General features: G+C 43.2%; 1 protein-coding gene across 1 annotated transcript in view; it reads right to left on the bottom strand.

Moving 5' to 3' along the window:
* Nucleotides 1-19,765, bottom strand: part of NECAB3 (N-terminal EF-hand calcium binding protein 3) — a 128,971-nt gene that overhangs the window by 35,175 nt on the left and 74,031 nt on the right. The window contains exon 6 of the mRNA XM_089673230.1: nt 1,522-1,658. Within this exon, the coding sequence (XP_089529356.1) occupies nt 1,522-1,658 (137 nt within the window). The remainder of the gene's footprint in view (nt 1-1,521; nt 1,659-19,765) is intronic.

The following is a 19,765-nucleotide window of genomic DNA, read 5'->3' as shown; positions in this document are numbered from 1 at the left end:
CATGAAGCGTAAAGCCAGACAATACTTTTTAGTTTTGGGTAGAAAAGGGAAAGATTGGATTTTTCTGCCAGGTTTTAAATGCTTTCTGTGGCCCCACGGGGGAAATTTTTTTTCTCTTCCTGTTCTGTTTACCAGGACAGGACGTGAGGGAAGGTCTCAAAAAATTGTGACAGAATTGGATACAAGGTGTTCTCTGATTAGACAAGGATAGATCGTAATGTCATCCACAACTCCTCTCCACCTTGTCCAATCAGAGAGCTCCTTGTGTTAACTGAAAAAAATACAAAGGGTTCTCTGATTGGTGGCGGTGCCAGTCAAGTAACCCCCAGTGTTTAGTGTGCAGGGTGGAACCACTCAAAAAGGATTGCAGCTATTACTGTATAGCTAACCCCCCTATGACTACGTGCCCTCGCACGAAACGCTTCAGGGAGCGGCTACAGCGGTGTGACGTCACGCCGACCTGCGCCACAAGGGCCCCGGCGGCCATTTGCATTTGCACATGTATGGGTCAGTATCTTTCTTGCTCCTACCTGTACTGTTTTTTTGGGAATAAACACTTCTTGCCATAAGAGTGGCCATTTCCAAACGTGGCAACACTATCAAGCAGTGAGGGGCATTTCACCAGATCTGACCAGACCCATATAAGGATCCTTGATGTCCTGAGAGTATCTGCTTTAAATGCGCATTGAGATTGCGTATCTGGTGAGTGCGCAATCCTTATATATCTATCACCTCATCCACGGATCCAGCCATTGGATTTTTTTGAAGATCATTTGGGATCTTTTCTGCTCACGCTATAGACTGTATTTTGGTCTAGTGTCCAATCACCTTTAGTCACCATTAGGTGACACTTTTATTTGCACCTTAATATTGTTTTATTATGCTGTTTTATTCACTTGTATTTTTGCATATAGATGTCTATATGTCCTAAACACAACATTTTAGTGCTGCACCTTGCTTTATTTTGATTACTGTATGTAACACAGGCTACTACAGTGACTTTCGGCTTTCAGAGCAGCCTGTAGGTTATGGATAATTGCATTTGTGCTAAGCTGGACAAATACAGGTTGGCATTAAAGAGAATTCCTTTTTTAATTTCTTAGGATTCAACATTAGGTCTATGCAAGTTTTTAGGCTTGCATCAATCTACAATTACCTACTGTGCAGCAGATTGCAGAAAGATTGTGCAGATTGTAATGTGTGTGTAGTCATCTTAACACTACATGCACACCTTGCAAGCAATTACAATGTATCTTAATTGGAGATGTAAGGAGAGGCACAAGATACTATGAATAAAGTGGATGCAAATCAAGCGGAACAGAGAGGCATGACATGTTAGAAAGGAACATATGTGCAAGAAATCTATGACTTTACTTGTTTCTTCTACATTTCACTCCCTGTTAGTGAAGTAAATCTATGACTTCTGACAAGGTGAAAAAAAAATGTATTTTTAGACCGACATACTTCCATTCTGGAAATCAATGGAAGTCTAAAGAGATAATACACATATAGGTGTCCTACCTCTCCCGTCCAGCTTGAGCTTCTATAGCTTCCAAAGCACACTCCATGGAGCTTTGCAGGGAATGCAGTTGGTTCATGGTCTCCCGGAGCAAAAACCGAGTGACAAATTGTTCTGTCTGGGAGGCGTTCTCATAGTTCTGTGAATAATAAATAATTATTGGCATATATCAGAGGTAACTTCAAATTTAAAAAAAAAAACTCCCACTTGCACCACTATTGGGCCTCCATGGAGTCCTTCTCTGGCAGAGTCTCTGCACAAGGAGACTCATGGTGATTCAGCATCTTTCCAGCCTGAGAAACCTTTTTAAACTTGACTTTTGTAAGAGAAAATGCATCGAGCCAGGAAAAATCTTTTCCATTCTATAAGCAATCTCCTAAAAAGTTGGCTTTGATCATACAGTCTGTGTTTGGGATGGATTTAGGAATGTTAAACATTCTCCTCTTTACTGCAGTAGACTCACTGTCTGACCTGCCTGTCTTAACAGAAAAATAGGGCGTACAGCCTTAGTTTCATCTCCACCAGGGGCAGACTGACCATTTGGAAACTCGGGCACTGCCTGAGGGCCCAGGGTCAGTAGGGGGCCCCATGAGATGCCCCTGGTACCTTATTATAGGCTTTTTTGAGTTTGGGCAAGGACACAGGGGCCCCATGATCCCCTATTGCCTGGGGGCCCCATGAGTTGTCAGTCTGCCCCCGATCTCCACTGTCAAGTACCTACAAGCCAAGCCATATTTGTACCCCCTCTGAGTCCATTTCTGCCTGACTCCTCTTCTCTCCTCTCCCTCCATTTTTTCCTAGCTCCTCTCATCTCCTGTGCCTCCATTTCTGCCTGACTCCTCTTCTCTCCTCTCCCTCTGTTTTTTCCTGGCTCCTCTCATCTCCTCTGCCTCCATTTCTGCCTGACTTCTCTCCTCTCCCTCCAAGTCCAGCCACATCTCTACTCACCTTGCCCTTCTGCTTTTGACTGCCTCCCATTCTAGCCATGTTTCTGTCCCTACTGCTTGTCTCTACCTCCTGTTCCACTGATGTTTCTGCCCTCGCTATTCCCTACATCCCAGTCCAGCCATATTTCTGCCACTCATCTGCCTCCTGTTTCAGCCATCTTTCTATTTCTGTTATCTGCCTCTCAGTTCAGCCACATTTCAGCTCCAGTTGTTCTCATTTGCTTCCCTCTCTAGTTTCTGCCATCACTGATCTCCTCTATCTCCTGGTCCAGTGATGTCCCCCCCCCCTCCCCACTGCTCTCCTTTGCCTCACAAGAAGCCAACCATATTTCTACCCTTTGGCTCTCCTTTATCACCAGTCTATCCACTTTACTGCCCCCCCCCCCCACTGCTCTCCTCTGCCTCCCAACCAGCCACATTTCTGCTCCCACTGCTCTCCTCTGCCTCTCAACCAGCAACATTTCTGCCCCCACTGCTCTCCTCTGCCTCCCAACCAGCCACATTTCTGCCCCCACTGCTCTCCTCTATCATCAGTCTAGCGATATTTCTGCCTCTGCTGTTCTCTTCTGCCTCCCAACTAGTTATATTTTTGCCCTAATCACTCTCCTCTATCACAATTCTAGTCATAATTCTGCCCCCACTGCTCTCCTCCGCCTCCCAACCAGCAACATTTCTGCTCCCACTGCTCTCCTCTAGCATCAGTCTAGCCATATTTCTGTCTCTTCTGTTCTCTTCTGCCTGCCAAGCAGTAACATTCTTGCCCTAATTGCTCTCCTCTATCACTAGTCTAGTCATATTTCTGCTCTCCTCTGCCTCCCAGCGAGCCATTATTCTGTCCCCATTGATCTCCTCATCTAGTCCAGTCTTATTTCAGCTTCAGTGCTCTCCTTTTGCCTCCCCATTCAGCCACATTTCTGCCCCCATTGCTTTTCTCTGCCTTCACTATCAGCCACATCTCTGCTCCCATTGCTCTATTCTCCCTCCCTATTCAGCCACATTTATTCCTCTGCTCTCCTCTGCTTCCACATTGTACCACATTTTTGCCCAATTCTCCCCTTTACATCTAGTCACACATCATCAATCTTCTTTGCTCCGGTCCAGCCACCTTTCCTCATCTCTGCTCTCCTTAACCGCAACTCTGCAGAAAACAGCAGCTTGCATGTCCTTGTTGCCTCTACCTACCCACCACATTCCAAGCATCTGGCAGCTCAGATGGAGTGATCACATCACTTAGATGTCAGCCAACTGAGATGAGGCTGGGAATGGCAGGAAGGTTGAACACTGAACTCTCTGTGGCTTGATCACAACTTTGGGATGGATGAAATTAAGGGTCTGTCTGGCCCTAGATGCATTGGCCTACTGCCATTCCCCACTGCTGCTTACTTATCAGCCAGCCTTGGGCAGGGAATCATGCAACGGGTTCACTTAAATATCCTCCTCCCCCCTTGCTCACAGTCAACTCTTCTTCACACTATCACTGCTCTATTTGGCCACCTAGTATGAACAGAAATGCTCAATACTTCATGGTATGGGGAGTATGAGACTCTCCTCCAGGCCCCAGAACTGTGAAGCTGTGGTACAAGGAAAGCCAACATCCCTGCGAAAGCTCCAATGACAGCAATTTGGAAAGATGAAGAATGTGAAAAAACATGGTGGAACAGAGGAGCTACAAGTGCAGATAATAATCAATCCAAGGAGGATATGGATCTCTTAATAAAAGTTGAAGTTTATTCAACACCAAAATAATGCCTTCCATGACTAGTTGTCTTGTTCTTCAGACCAATTGAAGAAGTGTCAGTTAGTCACAAAACATGTTACTTGTTGGTGTCAATACAATTCAACTTTATTTTTAAAGTAATCCATGTCCTCCTTGGATTGGTTATTATCTACAGTTGGGCACCTCTGCTCATCATGTTTTTCGTTTACATCCTTCATCTCACCATTTTAACTGTTTTGAAGTTTTACGAGATCCACCAGATTTGGGCCTTTCCAGAGCAATGCAAGCAACATTCTAAAAGATGTGTAGAGACAGAAGTATTCTCCACTAGCAAATTATCCTAGGTTGTACACACCAAATAAGTGGTCACCTGCCCCTCAACAGATGTAAGTTCACCGCCACTTTCATTTTCTATTTTTTCATTCAACGTTTGTCGGCCATTTACTAGACCATCCTACATTTTTTTAAACACAATTCTAAGTTTCAGAGTCAGAATTCTGAGATTAAAAGACATAATTCTGAGTTGCAAAGTCAGAATTCTGAGATTAAAACTTTGGGACATTCTTACATTTATCAAACCCAATTCTGACATTATAAATTAGAATTCTGAGATTAAAAGTTAGAATTCTAAATTCAAAGTCAAAATTTTGAGGTTAAAAATTGAAACTCAGAATTCTGAGTTTGGAACTCATAATTCTAACTTTTAGTCTCAGAAATCTGACTTTAAATCTCAGAATTCTGATTTTGAAACTCAGAATTGTGTTTAAACATTTTTTGGATAGCCCCAAGGCTCTTGCTCCCATTCTCTCTCTTTTTTATTTCTCATGCATGCCTCTCACTTAAAGCAGATATTCACCCTCTGTAAGTACTTATTTACTCTCCACCCCTTCTCCCCTCCTCTACATGATTAGCATTATCTCTTTTTTTATTTATATTATTGATTATTTAGCCTAGGAATGACATACACAGTGCTTCCTATGCTTCCTGGGATATGCACATCACATCAGAGTCATAGCCCTTCATTCACAAAAGAGGAGGGGGCATGCCAAGTGCTCATCATAGGGAGACACACCGGCTGAACCCAGAAAAGCCGACAGGCTCTTCATGACGTCATAAACAGCATGGTGGCGCAGTACTGAGTAATGGCAGAAGCCGAGAAGCAGGACAATGCTGGATCCTCTGGGCAGGTGGGTATCTGAAGTGTACTCAACACACCACCCAGTAAGCGGGGAAAGAAAAAAAATGGGGGGGGGGGCGGGTGAAGATCTTCTTTAAATTGGCCATCTGAAATTATATTTTTGTTCAAATGATTGCAGAAAACTTGTTCACCAGAACATTCTATCTTGCCATCATTGCCTCATTTACTTTCATTCGAAAACCCTTAAAAGTAAATCCAGACCTGCTATTTGAATGGAATTCCAGACATATTAAACATTTTTCATTACAATATGTATGATTTTTTTTTTCTGAATGAAAACCACTTTCAAAGATATAAATTTGTTTTTTTCAAGACAAATTTTCTATTGTACTCCTGCAAATTTCAATAATAAATGTCAACTTGACCCCATTAACCATTAGAAAATCAAACATAGTAAAAACAAAAATGTTCAAACACAATTCGAGTGTATGGCCAGCTTTACAAATCCTGCAAGCACAACATTTCCCACATCAATTTGGAGCTTCCAAAGGGCTTCTTTGTTCACCAGCTCCTGTGAGTGAACAATGTAGCCAGGAATCAAAGAGAAGGTGAATGTAGCAGCTGGGTAGGAACGGGCTTCAGGCAGTGTTTAGGTGAACCTCTCACCTTGCCCCACATACAGTCATGGCCGAAATTGTTGGCACCCTTGATATTTCTCCAGGAAATCATGTATTTCTCACGAAACGTATTGCATTAACACATGTTTTGCTATACACATGTTTATTCCCTTTGTGTGTATTGGGACAAAACAAAAAAAGGGAGGAAAGAAAGCAAATTCGACATAATGTCACACAAACCTCCAAAAATGGGCTGGACAAAAGTATTGGCACCCTTTCACAACTGCGGATAAATAAGAATGTTACAAGCATGTGATGCTCCTGTAAACTCACCTGGGGCAAGTAACAGGTGTGGGCAATATAGAAATCACACCTGAAAGCAGATAAAAAGGAGAGACGTTCACTTAACCTTTGCATTGTGTGTCTGTCTGTGCCACACTAAGCATGGACAACAGAAAGAGGAGACGAGAACTGTCTGAGGACCTGAGAACCAAAATTGTGGCAAAATATCAACAATCTCAAGGTTACAAGTCCATCTCCAGAGAACTAGATTTGCCTTTGTCCACAGTGCGCAACATTATCAAGAAGTTTGCAACCCATGGCACTGTAGCTAATCTCCCTGGTCGTGGACGGATGAGGAAAATTGATGAAAGATTGCAACGCAGAATAGTCCGGATGGTGGATAAGCAGCCCCAAACATGTTCCAAAGACATTCAAGCTGTCCTGCAGGCTCAGGGAGCATCAGTGTCAGCGCGAACTATCCGTCGACATTTAAATGAAATGAAACGCTATGGCAGGAGACCCAGGAGGACCCCACTGCTGACACAGAGACATAAAAAAGCAAGACTACAGTTTGCCAAAATGTACTTGAGTAAGCCAAAAGCCTTCTGGGAAAACGTCTTGTGGACAGATGAGACCAAGATAGAGCTTTTCGGTAAAGCACATCATTCTACTGTTTACCGAAAACGGAATGAGGCCTACAAAGAACAAAACACAGTACCTACGGTAAAATATGGTGGAGGTTCAATGATGTTTTGGGGTTGTTTTGCTGCCTCTGGCACTGGGTGCCTTGACTGTGTGCAAGGCATCATGAAATCTGAGGATTACCAAAGGATTTTGGGTCGCACTGTAGGGCCCAGTGTCAGAAAGCTGGGTTTGCGTCCAAGATCCTGGGTCTTCCAGCAGGACAATGACCCCAAACATACGTCAAAAAGCACTCAGAAATGGATGGCAAAGAAGCGCTGGAGAGTTCTGAAGTGGCCAGCAATGAGCCCAGATCTAAATCCCATTGAACACCTGTGGAGAGATCTTAAAATTGCTGTTGGGAAAAGGTGTCCTTCCAATAAGAGAGACCTGGAGCTGTTTGCAAAGGAAGAGTGGTCCAAAATTCCGGGTGAGAGGTGTCAGAAGCTTATTGATGGTTATAGGAAGCGACTGATTTCAGTTATGTTTTCCAAAGGGTGTGCAACCAAATATTAAGTTAAGGGTGCCAATACTTTTGTCCAGCCCATTTTTGGGGTTTTGTGTGACATTATGTCATATTTGCTTTTCTGCCTCTGTTTTATATTTGTTCCAATACATACAAAGGGAATAAACATGTGTATAGCAAAACATGTGTTAATGCAATACCTTTTTTGTGTGAAATACTTGATTTTCAGGAAAAATATCAAGGGTGCCAACAATTTCGGCCATGACTGTAGTCCTTTTCATAGTGAACCTTTCCAATGCTCAGATATGGAAACGTAGTGGAACCTTCCTAATCCACTCCATCGCTTTCTAAACTCCTTCTTTCACCCGTTCACAAAATGATTTGAATTATATAAGCACTGGGAGGGCAAGAGCAAATCGCCAACTTTTTAAGAAGTTCTTTTGTACTGTGTGCAGATAAACAAACCCATGTTGGAACTCCACATGCCGCAATGAGCTGGGTATAGCAATCTGCCGATTAACACGCTCATTATTTCCAGACACCTCCACTTGACGTCAGAGGCGGCTTACACACTACAGCTTAACAAGTGCCTTTAAATTCAAAAGAGACTTCATTGCTGCCCGTCCAGACTGTTTATCGCTGCGGAGAGCTGGCCTTTGTTAAGCACAGATAAAAAGAGAGGCTATTTTTGTAATGTTACTTGTAAATTGCTCTGCTATAAAATACAAATGCTATTGGGAAGTCAACCTGACACGGCAGGATGTCTGTTTATGCAATTCTTGATAACTCACTCTGAATTTATAGAACTGCTAAAAGAAGCCTGCTGCAGGGGCTTGAAAATGGAAGAACTGTGTGTCCAAGCATGTCCTGCAAAGCATCTGGTTTGTCTAGTGTTCAAGACGAAGCAGGGGCGGACTGACAACTCATGGGGCCCCCGGGCAATAGGGGATCATGGGGCCCCTGTGTCCTTGCCCACACTCAAATCACACCCAAAAAAGCCTATAAAAGGTACCAGGGACATCTCCTGGGGCCCCTTACTGACCCCAGGCCCTCGGGCAGTGCCTGAGTTCCCCAATGGTCAGTCCGCCTCTGAGACGAAGAATATATTCTGACGGCAAGGTTTGTCCATTAAAAGTCCAATTTTCATACAATTCAACAGATATAAAAAAAAAAATCAAACCATTCCACACAGTCGATTTTAAAGTGACACTAAAAAGATATCTTTATTCTTCAAAAATAATCTATACGTTTCTACTTCTTTACGGCCCTGTAATCTAGTTTTCATGAAATTGTTTCTTACTGTGGATTTCTGCCTGCTTGTAAAGTCTTCTGTGAGTTCCCGAATCTTTCTTCTCCCCCTCCCATATGGAAGAAAAAAAATTTTTAAATATATTTTTAAAATATTCTTCCCAAATATATTGACATATATTTGAAATACTACAGTTTTGGCCATATTCAATATATTTAAAAATATATTTTTATATATATATATATATATATATATATATTTCAATATATATACAGTTGCAAGAAAAAGTATGTGAACCCCTTGGGATTACGTGGAGTTTTGCATGAATTGGGCATAAAATGTGCTCTGAATGTCATCTAAGTCACAACAATAGAAGAACACAGTCTGCTGAACATAATACTACACAAACATTAGATGTTGCCATGGTTTAATTGCACATAACATGTAAACATTCACAGTGCAGGGAGGAAAAGGTATGTGAGGCCCTAGCTTAATGACTTCTCCCAGAGCTAATTGGAGCCAGGAGTGAGCCAACCTTGACTGCAATCAGTTTGATGATATTGGATGTGTTGCTGACAGCTGTCCTGCCCTTAAAAAACACACACCTGTTTTGGGTTTACTGGTTTCAAGAAGCACTGTGTGATGTGAACCATGCCTTGCAGAAAAGAGCTCTCAGAAGACCTACGATCAAGAATTGTTGACTTGCATGAAGCTGGAAAGGGTTACAAAAGTATCTCCAAAAGCCTTGATGTTCATGTGTCCACGGTAAGACAGACTGTCTACAAATGGAGAAAGTTTAGCACTGTTGCTACTCTCCCTAGGCGTGGTCGTCCTGTAAAAATGACTGCAAGAGCACAGTGCAGAATGCTGCATAAGGTAAAGAAGAAATCCAGAGTGTCAGCTAAAGACCTACAGAAATCTCTGGCACATGCTAACATTTTTGTTGACACATCTACAATAAGGAAAACATTAAACAAGAATGGAGTACATGGGAGGACACCACGGAGGAAGCCATTGCTGTCCAAAAAGAATATTGCAGCACGTTTGAAGTTTGCAAAAGAGCACCTGGATGTTCCACAGCACTACTGGCAAAATGTACTGTGGACAGGTGAAACCAAGATTGAGTTGTTTGGGAAGAACACACAACACTATGTGTGGAGAAAAAAAAGGCACAGCACACCAACATCAATCCTCATCCCCACTGTAAAACATGGCAGAGGGAGCATCATGGTTTGGGGCTGCTTTGCTGCCTCAGGGCCTGGACGGATTGTTGTCATTGATGGGAAAATGAATTCCAGAGTTTATCAAGACATTTTGCAGGAAAACGTACGACCATCTGTCCGCCAACTGAAGCTCCGCAGAGGATGGGTGATGCAACAGGACAATGACCCAAAGCATACAAGTAATTCAACAAAACAATGGCTGCAACAGCAGAGAATACGCCTTCTGGAGTGGCCCAGTCAGAGTCCTGACCTCAACCCGATTGAAATGCTGTGGCATGACCTTAAGAGAGTGATTCACACCAGACATCCCAAGAATATTGCTACACTGAAACAGTTTTGTGAAGAGGAGTGGTCCAAAATGACTCCAGATCATTGTGCCGGTCTGATCTGCAACTACAGGAAACGTTTGGTTGAGGTTATTGCTGCCAAAGGAGGGTCAACCAGTTATTAAGTCCAAAGGTTCACATACTTTTTCCTCCCTGCACTGTGAATGTTTACATGTTATGTGCAATTAAACCATGGCAACATCTAATGTTTGTGTAGTATTATGTTCAGCAGACTGTGTTCTTCTATTGTTGTGACTTAGATGACGTTCAGAGCACATTTTATGCCCAATTCATGCAAAACTCCACGTAATCCCAAAGGGTTCACATACTTTTTCTTGCAACTGTATATATTTCAATATATATATATATATTTATTTATTTATATATATATATATATATATATATATATATATATTTAAATACATTGTATGTTGAAATGCATTTTTTATATATTACAAAATATATGAAAAATATTTTTAAAACTATGTTTTTTTTAAATATATTCTTCTTATTTTTATAACATATAAAAAGTAATTTTAACATATATTTTTACATATATTTGTAAAGGCATTCCATAAATGTGGACATGTATTTTTAAAGACATATAGTATATTTGAAAAATATTTTTAAAAATATTTTTCATATATCTTGCAATAAAAACGCAATTCAAATTACAGTGTGTGTATATATATTGAATATGGCCAAAATTGTATTATTTCAAATGTCAATATGTTTGGGAAAAATCATTTTTTAAATATATTTCAAATATATTTTTCTTCCATGTGGGCTCCCACTTCCATTTGTTTGGAAAGCGTGTAAGTAGGGGCTTTGCAATTAGCTAGGTGTTGGTGTCAAAAGCACAAGTCGCACCCTGCTCTTCTCCTTGCTAGAACAGTAATCCTGTACCCTCTGCCATATTGTGCCCACTCCACGTCAGAGATCTCCTCCTGGCATTCTTGGCCATTGACCTTTATATCCTCAAAGGAAGGAATGTCTGCACATAAATATAGGAGCTGCACTTTACTGACGGTACTTGGAAAATGGCACAAACAGTCGCATCACATCAATATACTATTTGGGGTCACTTGACAGTACATAGTTAACCAAATTTAGTGGACAGTCCACAGTAGTCATATGTGAAAGCATCATGCAGCCAAGTAAAGTAAGCCATCTTCCCTCAAACAGTCTCCCTTCACAGGGGTCATTAGTACTCACTTATTAGGATCTCTGCAGTCATCTCCTCCATAGGTAAACCTCTCCTGGAATCCCCGAGGGAAATAGCCTCACTCAGGGAACTCTTGGCTTGGTCTAAAGACATTTCGCAATGTGCACTAACCCCCACCTTCATAGAAATCAGGAAGTTCACAGCTGGCTCTCTTGGGTGCAGGTCTACCGCTCTCCATCCTCTGGCCTTGTCCAGGGCCTCCACGTGCTGGTCACATCTGTGCTGATGTGGGACGTTTGGCTCCCATGCCCCAACTGCCCTAGGACTCCTCCCAACCTGGCTTATATCTGAGTCCTGCTTCACCCATGATGTCACTACAGGAGGATTCTAACTAAAAGGTGTCTAGCACCTGATTACACCACCTTCTGAACCAGACACTATTCTAGAACAGAGCCACATAGTGGCAGACTAGCTAACTGCATCTGCCTACATGCCTAGCGCATATTAGTTGTGGTCATGTGCACTGCTTTATGCACACTACAAATCACACAGTCCATAGTCCTTAGTCCTTCTGGGGAGCAAACATAGAGGGCGGCTATGATCCTACATACAGTGAGACCATGGAGAGCAAACATAGCCACCCTCTAACGGGAAATCAGATCACTGCAGCAAAAAAAAAAAATAATTGGCGTTTTGGAGGAGGCAGAGAGCAGTAGAATATATTTTTTGAGTTAGGAACACATACTTGAATCAAATTTTCTTTTTTTTAAACCAGAGTTTAGTGTGACATTAACTGATTGAAGGAGATATGTGAAGTAGAATACTTCAAAGCAAATGAAAAAAGAAGAGCATTTAAGTACTGCAGCCCTAATTTGTATATTTCTCTACACCAATGTGTTTAACAAAATCTCTGTATTTACCAAAATACGATCAGAGACATATCATGCCACCAATGTTCTATATGGTGAAGGCCTCATGAACATGAATGCTAAGCAGATCTTGTGCTGCTGAGGCATAACTTCCCCAATGCTATCTAGGGCCTGGGAAACCACACTTGCGGCATACTGCCACATATACCAATGAATGGCTGTACATGGCCACTTGGCACAATGCAGCCAGGCAAGTACCGTTCTCCTGGAAACCACCAAATCCAGACATGTCCATTGGATTGCCAGACAGAGAAGCGTGATTCGTCACTCCAGGGGTCATTAGGGGGCCCAATAAGATGCCCCTGGTACATTTTTCATAGGCTTTTTTGAGTTTGGGCAAGGACACAGGGGCCCCTGATCCCCTATAGCTCAGGGGCCCCATGAGTTGTCAGTCCGCCCCTGGTCCAGTGGCATCGTGCTTTACACCACTGCATCTGACGCTTTGCATTAGAGCACCAGCAGTGGCTGTCAGAATACCCCAACAGCGGCTGCATCTGACTGGGTGCCATCACTGTTTGGCCAAAAATTTTACAGCAAAAGTCAATCAGATAATCAGCTTTTGTTGAATGGAGCACAGCTAGCAGGTCCACCCACTGAAGAAACTGTGGATATTTCATCAGGAACCAAGGAACCATGCTATGGAACTATGAACAGGAACTATGATGCCAGCAGGAGGTATCTTCTGGCAGAAAAAAGTACTGCAAGGATCAGCTCTTGATTTAAAAGGATTAGTGCAGCAAAATCTGCTTATTTTTTTTATTGGGCTATCATTTTTATTTTTTTTTTCTGCTTTAAAATCCACGTTGATACCACTAAGGCTGGCCATACATTATACAATTATCTTCCAATTTTCTGCCCAATTTCCTTTAGATTTACCTTCAACTGTGTAGTGCAAGGGCCTGCCTAATTGGATACAACTGAAAGTGTTGTTTAGGTTTGTCCTCCTATTATATGGTTTTTGGTAAATCTGAACCAAAAATCTCCAGATAATCCTATAATGTATGGCCAGCCTTTTTTTCTCATTTTTTAAAAAGAGAGAATAAGGAACACGTAGGCTATTAGTTTTAATGAAGTGGCTTTGGGAGCAGTTATATATATTGCTGCAGAGTGGTTGCTCGACTATCCATCAGAGGAACTCTAATAGTATAATTAATAGAATGAAAATCCTAAACCTGCCATAGATTTTCCCAGGGCTGCTGCTTGAGTCAATTCCCTTTTGTATTTAGCATAGTTATAAATATGTAAAATGTCTCTTCTCCGCTGCCAGGGCCGGGGTCTTGCAATCCACTGTGGCGTCTTCTATGCGATTCCTGGGGCGCTAATATAAATCCGCAGTAGAAGAGGTCCTGCAGAGACCACAGGAGGGATAGCCCTTCTGGATATATAAACCTCATTCATACTTAATAATCCAACTGCAGGGACAGCGGGGGAGGGGCTGTGCATAGAGCTTATTCCGCAGATACATCAAGTGTCACTGTAAATAAACACAAGCCCCAAATAAAAAAAAAAAGCACTACAGTCAGCTCAGATTATATATATATATCAGGGGCGGACTGACAACTCATGGGGCCCCCGGGCAATAGGGAATCATGGGGCCCCTGTGTCCTCACCCACACTCAAAAAAGCCTATGGAAGGTACTAGGGACATCTCATGGGGCCCCCTACTGACCCTGGGTCCTTGGGCAGTGCCCAAGTGCACGAATGGTCAGTCCGCCCCTGATATATATATATATATATATACACACACTAGCAGTTTTAAAAAAGTGTTGTCAATGAAGAATGCTTATGAAAAAGAAGTGTCAATAGGATATTTTTATCAATTGACAAAATGGAAAGTAAACGAATAGACGAGAAATCCAAATCAAATCAATATTTGGTATGACCACCCTTTGCCTTCAGACCTGCATCAGTTCTTCTAGGTACTCTTGCACACAGTTTTTCAGTTTTTGAAGGAACTCGGCGGGTAGGTTGTTCCAAACAACTTGGAGAACTAACCACAGATCTTCTGTGGATGTCGGCTGCCTCAAATCCTTCTGTCTCTTCATATAATCCCAGGCAGACTCCATGATGTTGAGATCAGGGCTCTGTGGGGGCCAAACCGTCACTTCCAGGCAGGGGCGGACTGACTATTCGGGAACTCAGGCACTGCCCGAGGGCCCGGGGTCAGTAGGGGGGCCCATGAGATACCCCTGGTACCTTTCATAGGCTTTTTTGGGTGTGGTTTGAGTGTAGGCGAGGCCACAGGGGCCCCATGATCCCCTATTGCCCGGAGGCCTGGGGTCAGTAGGGGACCCAATGAGATGCCCCTGGTACCTTTCATAGGCTTTTTTGGGTGTGGTTTGAGTGTAGGTGAGGACACAGGGGCCCCATGAGATGCCCTGGTACCTTTTCATAGGCTTTTTGGTTGTGGTTTGAGTGTAGGCGAGGACACAGGGGTCCCATGATCCCCTATTGCCCAGAGGCCTGGGGTCAGTAGGGGGCCCAATGAGATGCCCCTGGTACCTTTCATAGGCTTTTTTGGGTGTGGTTTGAGTGTAGGCGAGGCCACAGGGGCCCCATGATCCCCTATTGCCCGGAGGCCCGGGGTCAGTAGGGGGCCCAATGAGATGCCCCTGGCACCTTTCATAGGCTTTTTTGAGTGTGGTTTGAGTGTAGGTGAGGACACAGGGGCCCCATGAGATGCCCTGGTACCTTTTCATAGGCTTTTTGGTTGTGGTTTGAGTGTAGGCGAGGACACAGGGGCCCCATGATCCCCTATTGCCTGGGGGCCCCATGAGTTGTCAGTCCGCCCCTGCTTCCAGGACTCTTTTTTACGCTGAAGATAGTTTCTAATGACATGGGATGTATGTTTGAAGTCGTTGTCCGGCTGCAGAATACAATTGGGGCCAATCTCACAACTCCCTGAAGGATAAATATCTGCCTGTATTTCTCAGCATTGAGGACAGCATTGATGGGGTAATGTTGAGGACCGTACACGCAGTGGTTGACCAAGGAAACTAAATGCAGCAGATGAAAGACACATCATGCATACTTTTCTTTTGAACCTATACGGGGTTAACTGATCTTGCAACCCATAGTGATCCACGGATCAGCTTCAGCGGTTTGCAGCCTGTAAGGGGTTAACTGTGGCAGCTCTGTGCTAAAGTCAGCCGGCACATGTGTAGTTGCTTCAGGGGATACATATCTTCACAGGATACTCATTTTACCACTACACCAGGGGCAGCTGTCACTGTGCCGGGAATCTGGGATCACCCCAATAACTAGCCAGGACCTTCATAGAGCCCAGAAGCTCGGCTGGCATCCTGCTCTTGCACCCCCTGTGATGGTGTCACCCGGTGCGGTCCGCACCCCTCACACCCCCTAGGGACGCCACTGTCCACCGCCATTAATCTACTACTTCAAGAACACAATAGCTGCCAGGATTCCTCCATCCACACTGTTTAGCCCGAGGGGTGAACAAGAGTAAAATTAGCATGTAAGGCCAATCTGAGACTGTTGTCATCAGAACTGGTGTCCCCAATGTGAGATTTGCCCTCACCTCCTGTTCCAGTGACAACTGAAAATTTTGGTCTCCTATCACCTTCTGTTCTAACGGAAAAAAAATTTCAGCTTTAAAACTTTAAAAATTGTGTCTTATATTACTAATACTACCAGCCCTGTTAGGTTGATGAGATGATTTTGAGATGATGAGATTGCTGCACATAGCTGTGTATGTGCCCATATGGCACAGGATGTATGTATGAATCCTCAATTTGTATATTTGTGTAGGCGGTATTGTGACATCTATGCTCTGCATAAAAACACTGTTATTTGGTTATCAAATCTTTCTTTTACCCATCTGTGAAATGCAATAACAATAACAAAGCATCAGATAGGAAACGCACTGCAATACGAGCAATATCACCAACAGAGAGGGTGCAAAATCATAGGACAGCTTGGACAAATGATATTAAAAAGAAATGTGTCTCATGTTTTAGAAGTACAGAACATCCTCTTTAAACGCTTGCCCGCTGCCCTATAGCAGAAATACTGCTACAGGGCGGCAGGGCTGCGCAAAATCACATATATACATATATACGTGATTTTGCATTTATGGCTAGGGGGCGCGCGCCCAACAGCGCCACTATTGCCGCCTTCAGCTGTCGATCACCAGGTCCTGGATGGAGGTTCCCCGCTGGCACCCGGTGATCGCCGAGTATCACTGACAAGGGAGAGGTCTGTATGTAAACAATATAGATCTCTCCCCTGTCAGCTCCTGCATGCTACTTTGTATTGCTCTAATACAGTGGTCTCAAAAGTTTTTAAACAAGGGGACAGTTTATTGTCCTTCAGACTTTAGGGGGGTCAGACTGTGGCCATTGTGAGTAGAAAAGGTCCCGACATCAGAGGGCCCTATCGTTGGTGTAATTGGAAGAAATTGTGCCCTTTCATTATCATCATTGGGGAGGAATTCCGCTCCTTTATTGGTGTCACTGGGTCCCATTGTTGGTGTAATTGGAAGAAGTTGTGCCCCATTGCTGTCATCATTAGGAGGAATTGTGTCCCTTCATTGGTATCATTGGGAGGAAATATGCATTGTTCGTCAGAGGGATGAAATAGTGCCCCAGGGGCCGGATAAAAGCCAGCAAAGGGCCACATCTGGCCCCCGGGCCACAGTTTGGAGACCACTTCTCTAATACAAAGCAGCGTGCTTACACAGTAAAACAGCACACAGTTAACCCTTTGATCACCCCAGAAGTTAACCCCTTCCTGCCCAGTGCTATTAGTGCAGTGTTTTTTTTCAGCACTGATCACTGTATTGGTGTCTCTGGGGATGTCAGTGACACCAAGTCAGTTCCCCCCCCCCCAGTGTCAGAATGCCCACCGCACTCCCGCTGTAAGTCGCTGATTACCGCCATTACTTGTATAAAAAATAAAAAATTCCAGTATCTATACCGCCATTTGTAGACGCTATAACTTTCACATAAACCAAATAATTTACACGTATTGGGATTTTTTTAGCAAAGACATGTCGCAGAATACATTGTGGCCTAAATTTATGACGAAATTTTATTTTTACATTTCTTTTACTGGACATGTTTAATAGCAATAACAAAAAATATTGTTTTTTTTTTCAAAATTGTTGGTTTTTCTTTGTTTATAGCGCAAAAAATTAAAAATGCACAGGTGGTCAACCACCACTGAAAGAAAGCTCTATTTGCGGGAAAAAAGACTTAAATTTCATTTGGGTGCTGCGTAGCATGACTGCGCAATTATCATTTAAAGTAAAGTAGCACCTTATCGCAAAAAGTGGCCTGGTGAGGAAGGGGGGGGGGTAAATCCTCTGGAGGGCAAGTGGTTAAAATAGTAGATAACATTTCCATAACAAATACAAAAACAATCCTAATGCTTAGGGTAGTGGGTGGGGGCCATGCGCATAAATCCTAATTTGCCCCTGGTCCAAATGTGAATCCAGAACTGCAGTTTCACAGTACAGATACAGCCTGATATTAAAGATTCATTTGTTCCCAACTCCATACAGCTCAAGACTTTGAAGATTAACATCTCCACAGTGCCTGTAGCTACAGAGATCGGTGAGAGCTTGTTTTAAAGCACAACAACACCAGTCAAAAATAACATGATAAAAATTAATATCCTAGTAAAAGATAAAATAAAACCAGCTTTTGCTGCAAAAACTACTTTTTTTCTGCTGCTAGATGTCCTCAGTCTGATGGACAGCATCATTCAACCCACTTCCTCTGAGACCAGGTTGTCCTGGACCTGCCGCATCCAGTGATTGCACAAGCAGCACTGTGATGAGCTCATCTCTCTGTCACTCTACACATTACACCCCAAATTAGGGTGTAACATGAGACAAGGTTCTAAAGGTGAGCTAAGCTTTTAATTCTTTTTTTTATACCTGCTTATCTTTTCAGTATTCAGCTTTAAAGTGGTGAAATATGAACAAAGCATATCCCGTTATAATGAGTACTTGTCTCAATTAAGAGCACTAAGTGTCTTTTTAAGTGTCTTTTCTGTCTGCTGCACCACTCCTCTGCTATCAGCATTAATCACTTCTGACAAGTTTTCCTGACACCAAGAGAAAAATGGTGACAGGGGAGGGACCTCCAACAGATTGACAGCCTCAGCTCTGTTCCTGTGTGCTGTGTGGAGGGGGGTGTGTCCCTTCTCTCCAATCAGTTATTAGAGCTCTCCTCACTAATGCAGGCCATAGACGGGCCGTTTATCGGCCGAATTGTTGGCCAATAAACGAAAAATCGGCCAAATTGTTGGCCGATAAACGAAAAATCGGTCGGCCCCATTGCTGATGCTGCCACCAATGTCCATGAAAAACAGCCGTTTTTTGTGGATTTTCCAGCATGACTGATAAAAATAAACGAGAAGGTCTGCGAAAAACGGCCGACAGGCTGGCCCCACTAACGGTGTGAATATCGTCCGATTTTTCATGCAGACGAAAATTCAGCCGATAAACGACCCGTCTATGGCCTGCATAAGCTCTTCAGTGCGTAAGTTCAACGCTCGGCCCCCTGCTTTCTGAACTCTCAGACAAGCTTTAAAAATTCTGGACTCTGAACGGATGTAAAGAAAAGAAGAATGCAGATAAACAGATACAACGTATGCAGGAGAATTTGTTTCATCTCACCTGAGGCTAGTCACTTCACTGGGTATATGTAAGGGTTTACAACCACTTTAAGGTAAATACCGCCCTACAAGGGGCAGTCTGACAACTCATGGGGCCCCCGGGCAATAGGGGATCATGGGGACCCTGTGTCCTTGCCAAAAACTCAAAAAAGCCTATGAAAAAGGTACCAGGGGCATCTCATAGGGCCCCCTACTGACCCCGGGCCCTCGGGCAGTGCCCAAGTTTCCAAATGCGCCCTACATTACCCTTTAGACAAACATTTGGTTTTCAAGCATAAAGTTGAGTGCATTTTTCAGCAAGGCAGTAAATCGCTTGACACAATGGTGCTCACTTTGTTTAACACAGATAGTGACCTATATTTTATGTTCTTTTATGCCGACGCTCGCTATGGGGTGCATTAATATACAGACGCTGCAGGTGGCCCAGCACGGCTCATTAAATATCCCTTTGGCAGAGCCTGGACCCTCAACAGCTCAACACACATGTATGCTGCAAACTGCCTCATCTGTGACAACCAACAGCTCAGTGCAGTATCTTATATAAGCAGATATAGAGAGGCACAGAACTACTTGGAATGGATTCGAGGAATCAGAGTCATTTGGGAGATTGCTCAGAACTCAGATCAACTTGAGAAATGAAAAAAAAAATAAAAAATCTTATGTAAGGCTTGTTTTACTGCTGTACTAATAAGTGTTCATTAGCAAAAGCATTCTGTCTTATCACTGCTGTACAGACAGGTTTGTCCCATTACCACATTTCAGCAGAACAGACGATACTGAAGTTACATGATTTTAATTCACAGAATGTCCATCTTGTTTAAAGTAGACCTAGCACCAGATATCTTTTTTCTTGTTAATCATATG

Source organism: Staurois parvus, unplaced genomic scaffold, assembly GCF_062004578.1.
Source record: "Staurois parvus isolate SC_StPar_1 unplaced genomic scaffold, SC_StPar_1.0 ptg000137l, whole genome shotgun sequence".
Classification (NCBI taxonomy): Eukaryota; Metazoa; Chordata; class Amphibia; order Anura; family Ranidae; genus Staurois; species Staurois parvus.
Note: the sequence above shows the minus strand (reverse complement) of the source record. Positions and strands in the feature narration are given on the sequence as shown.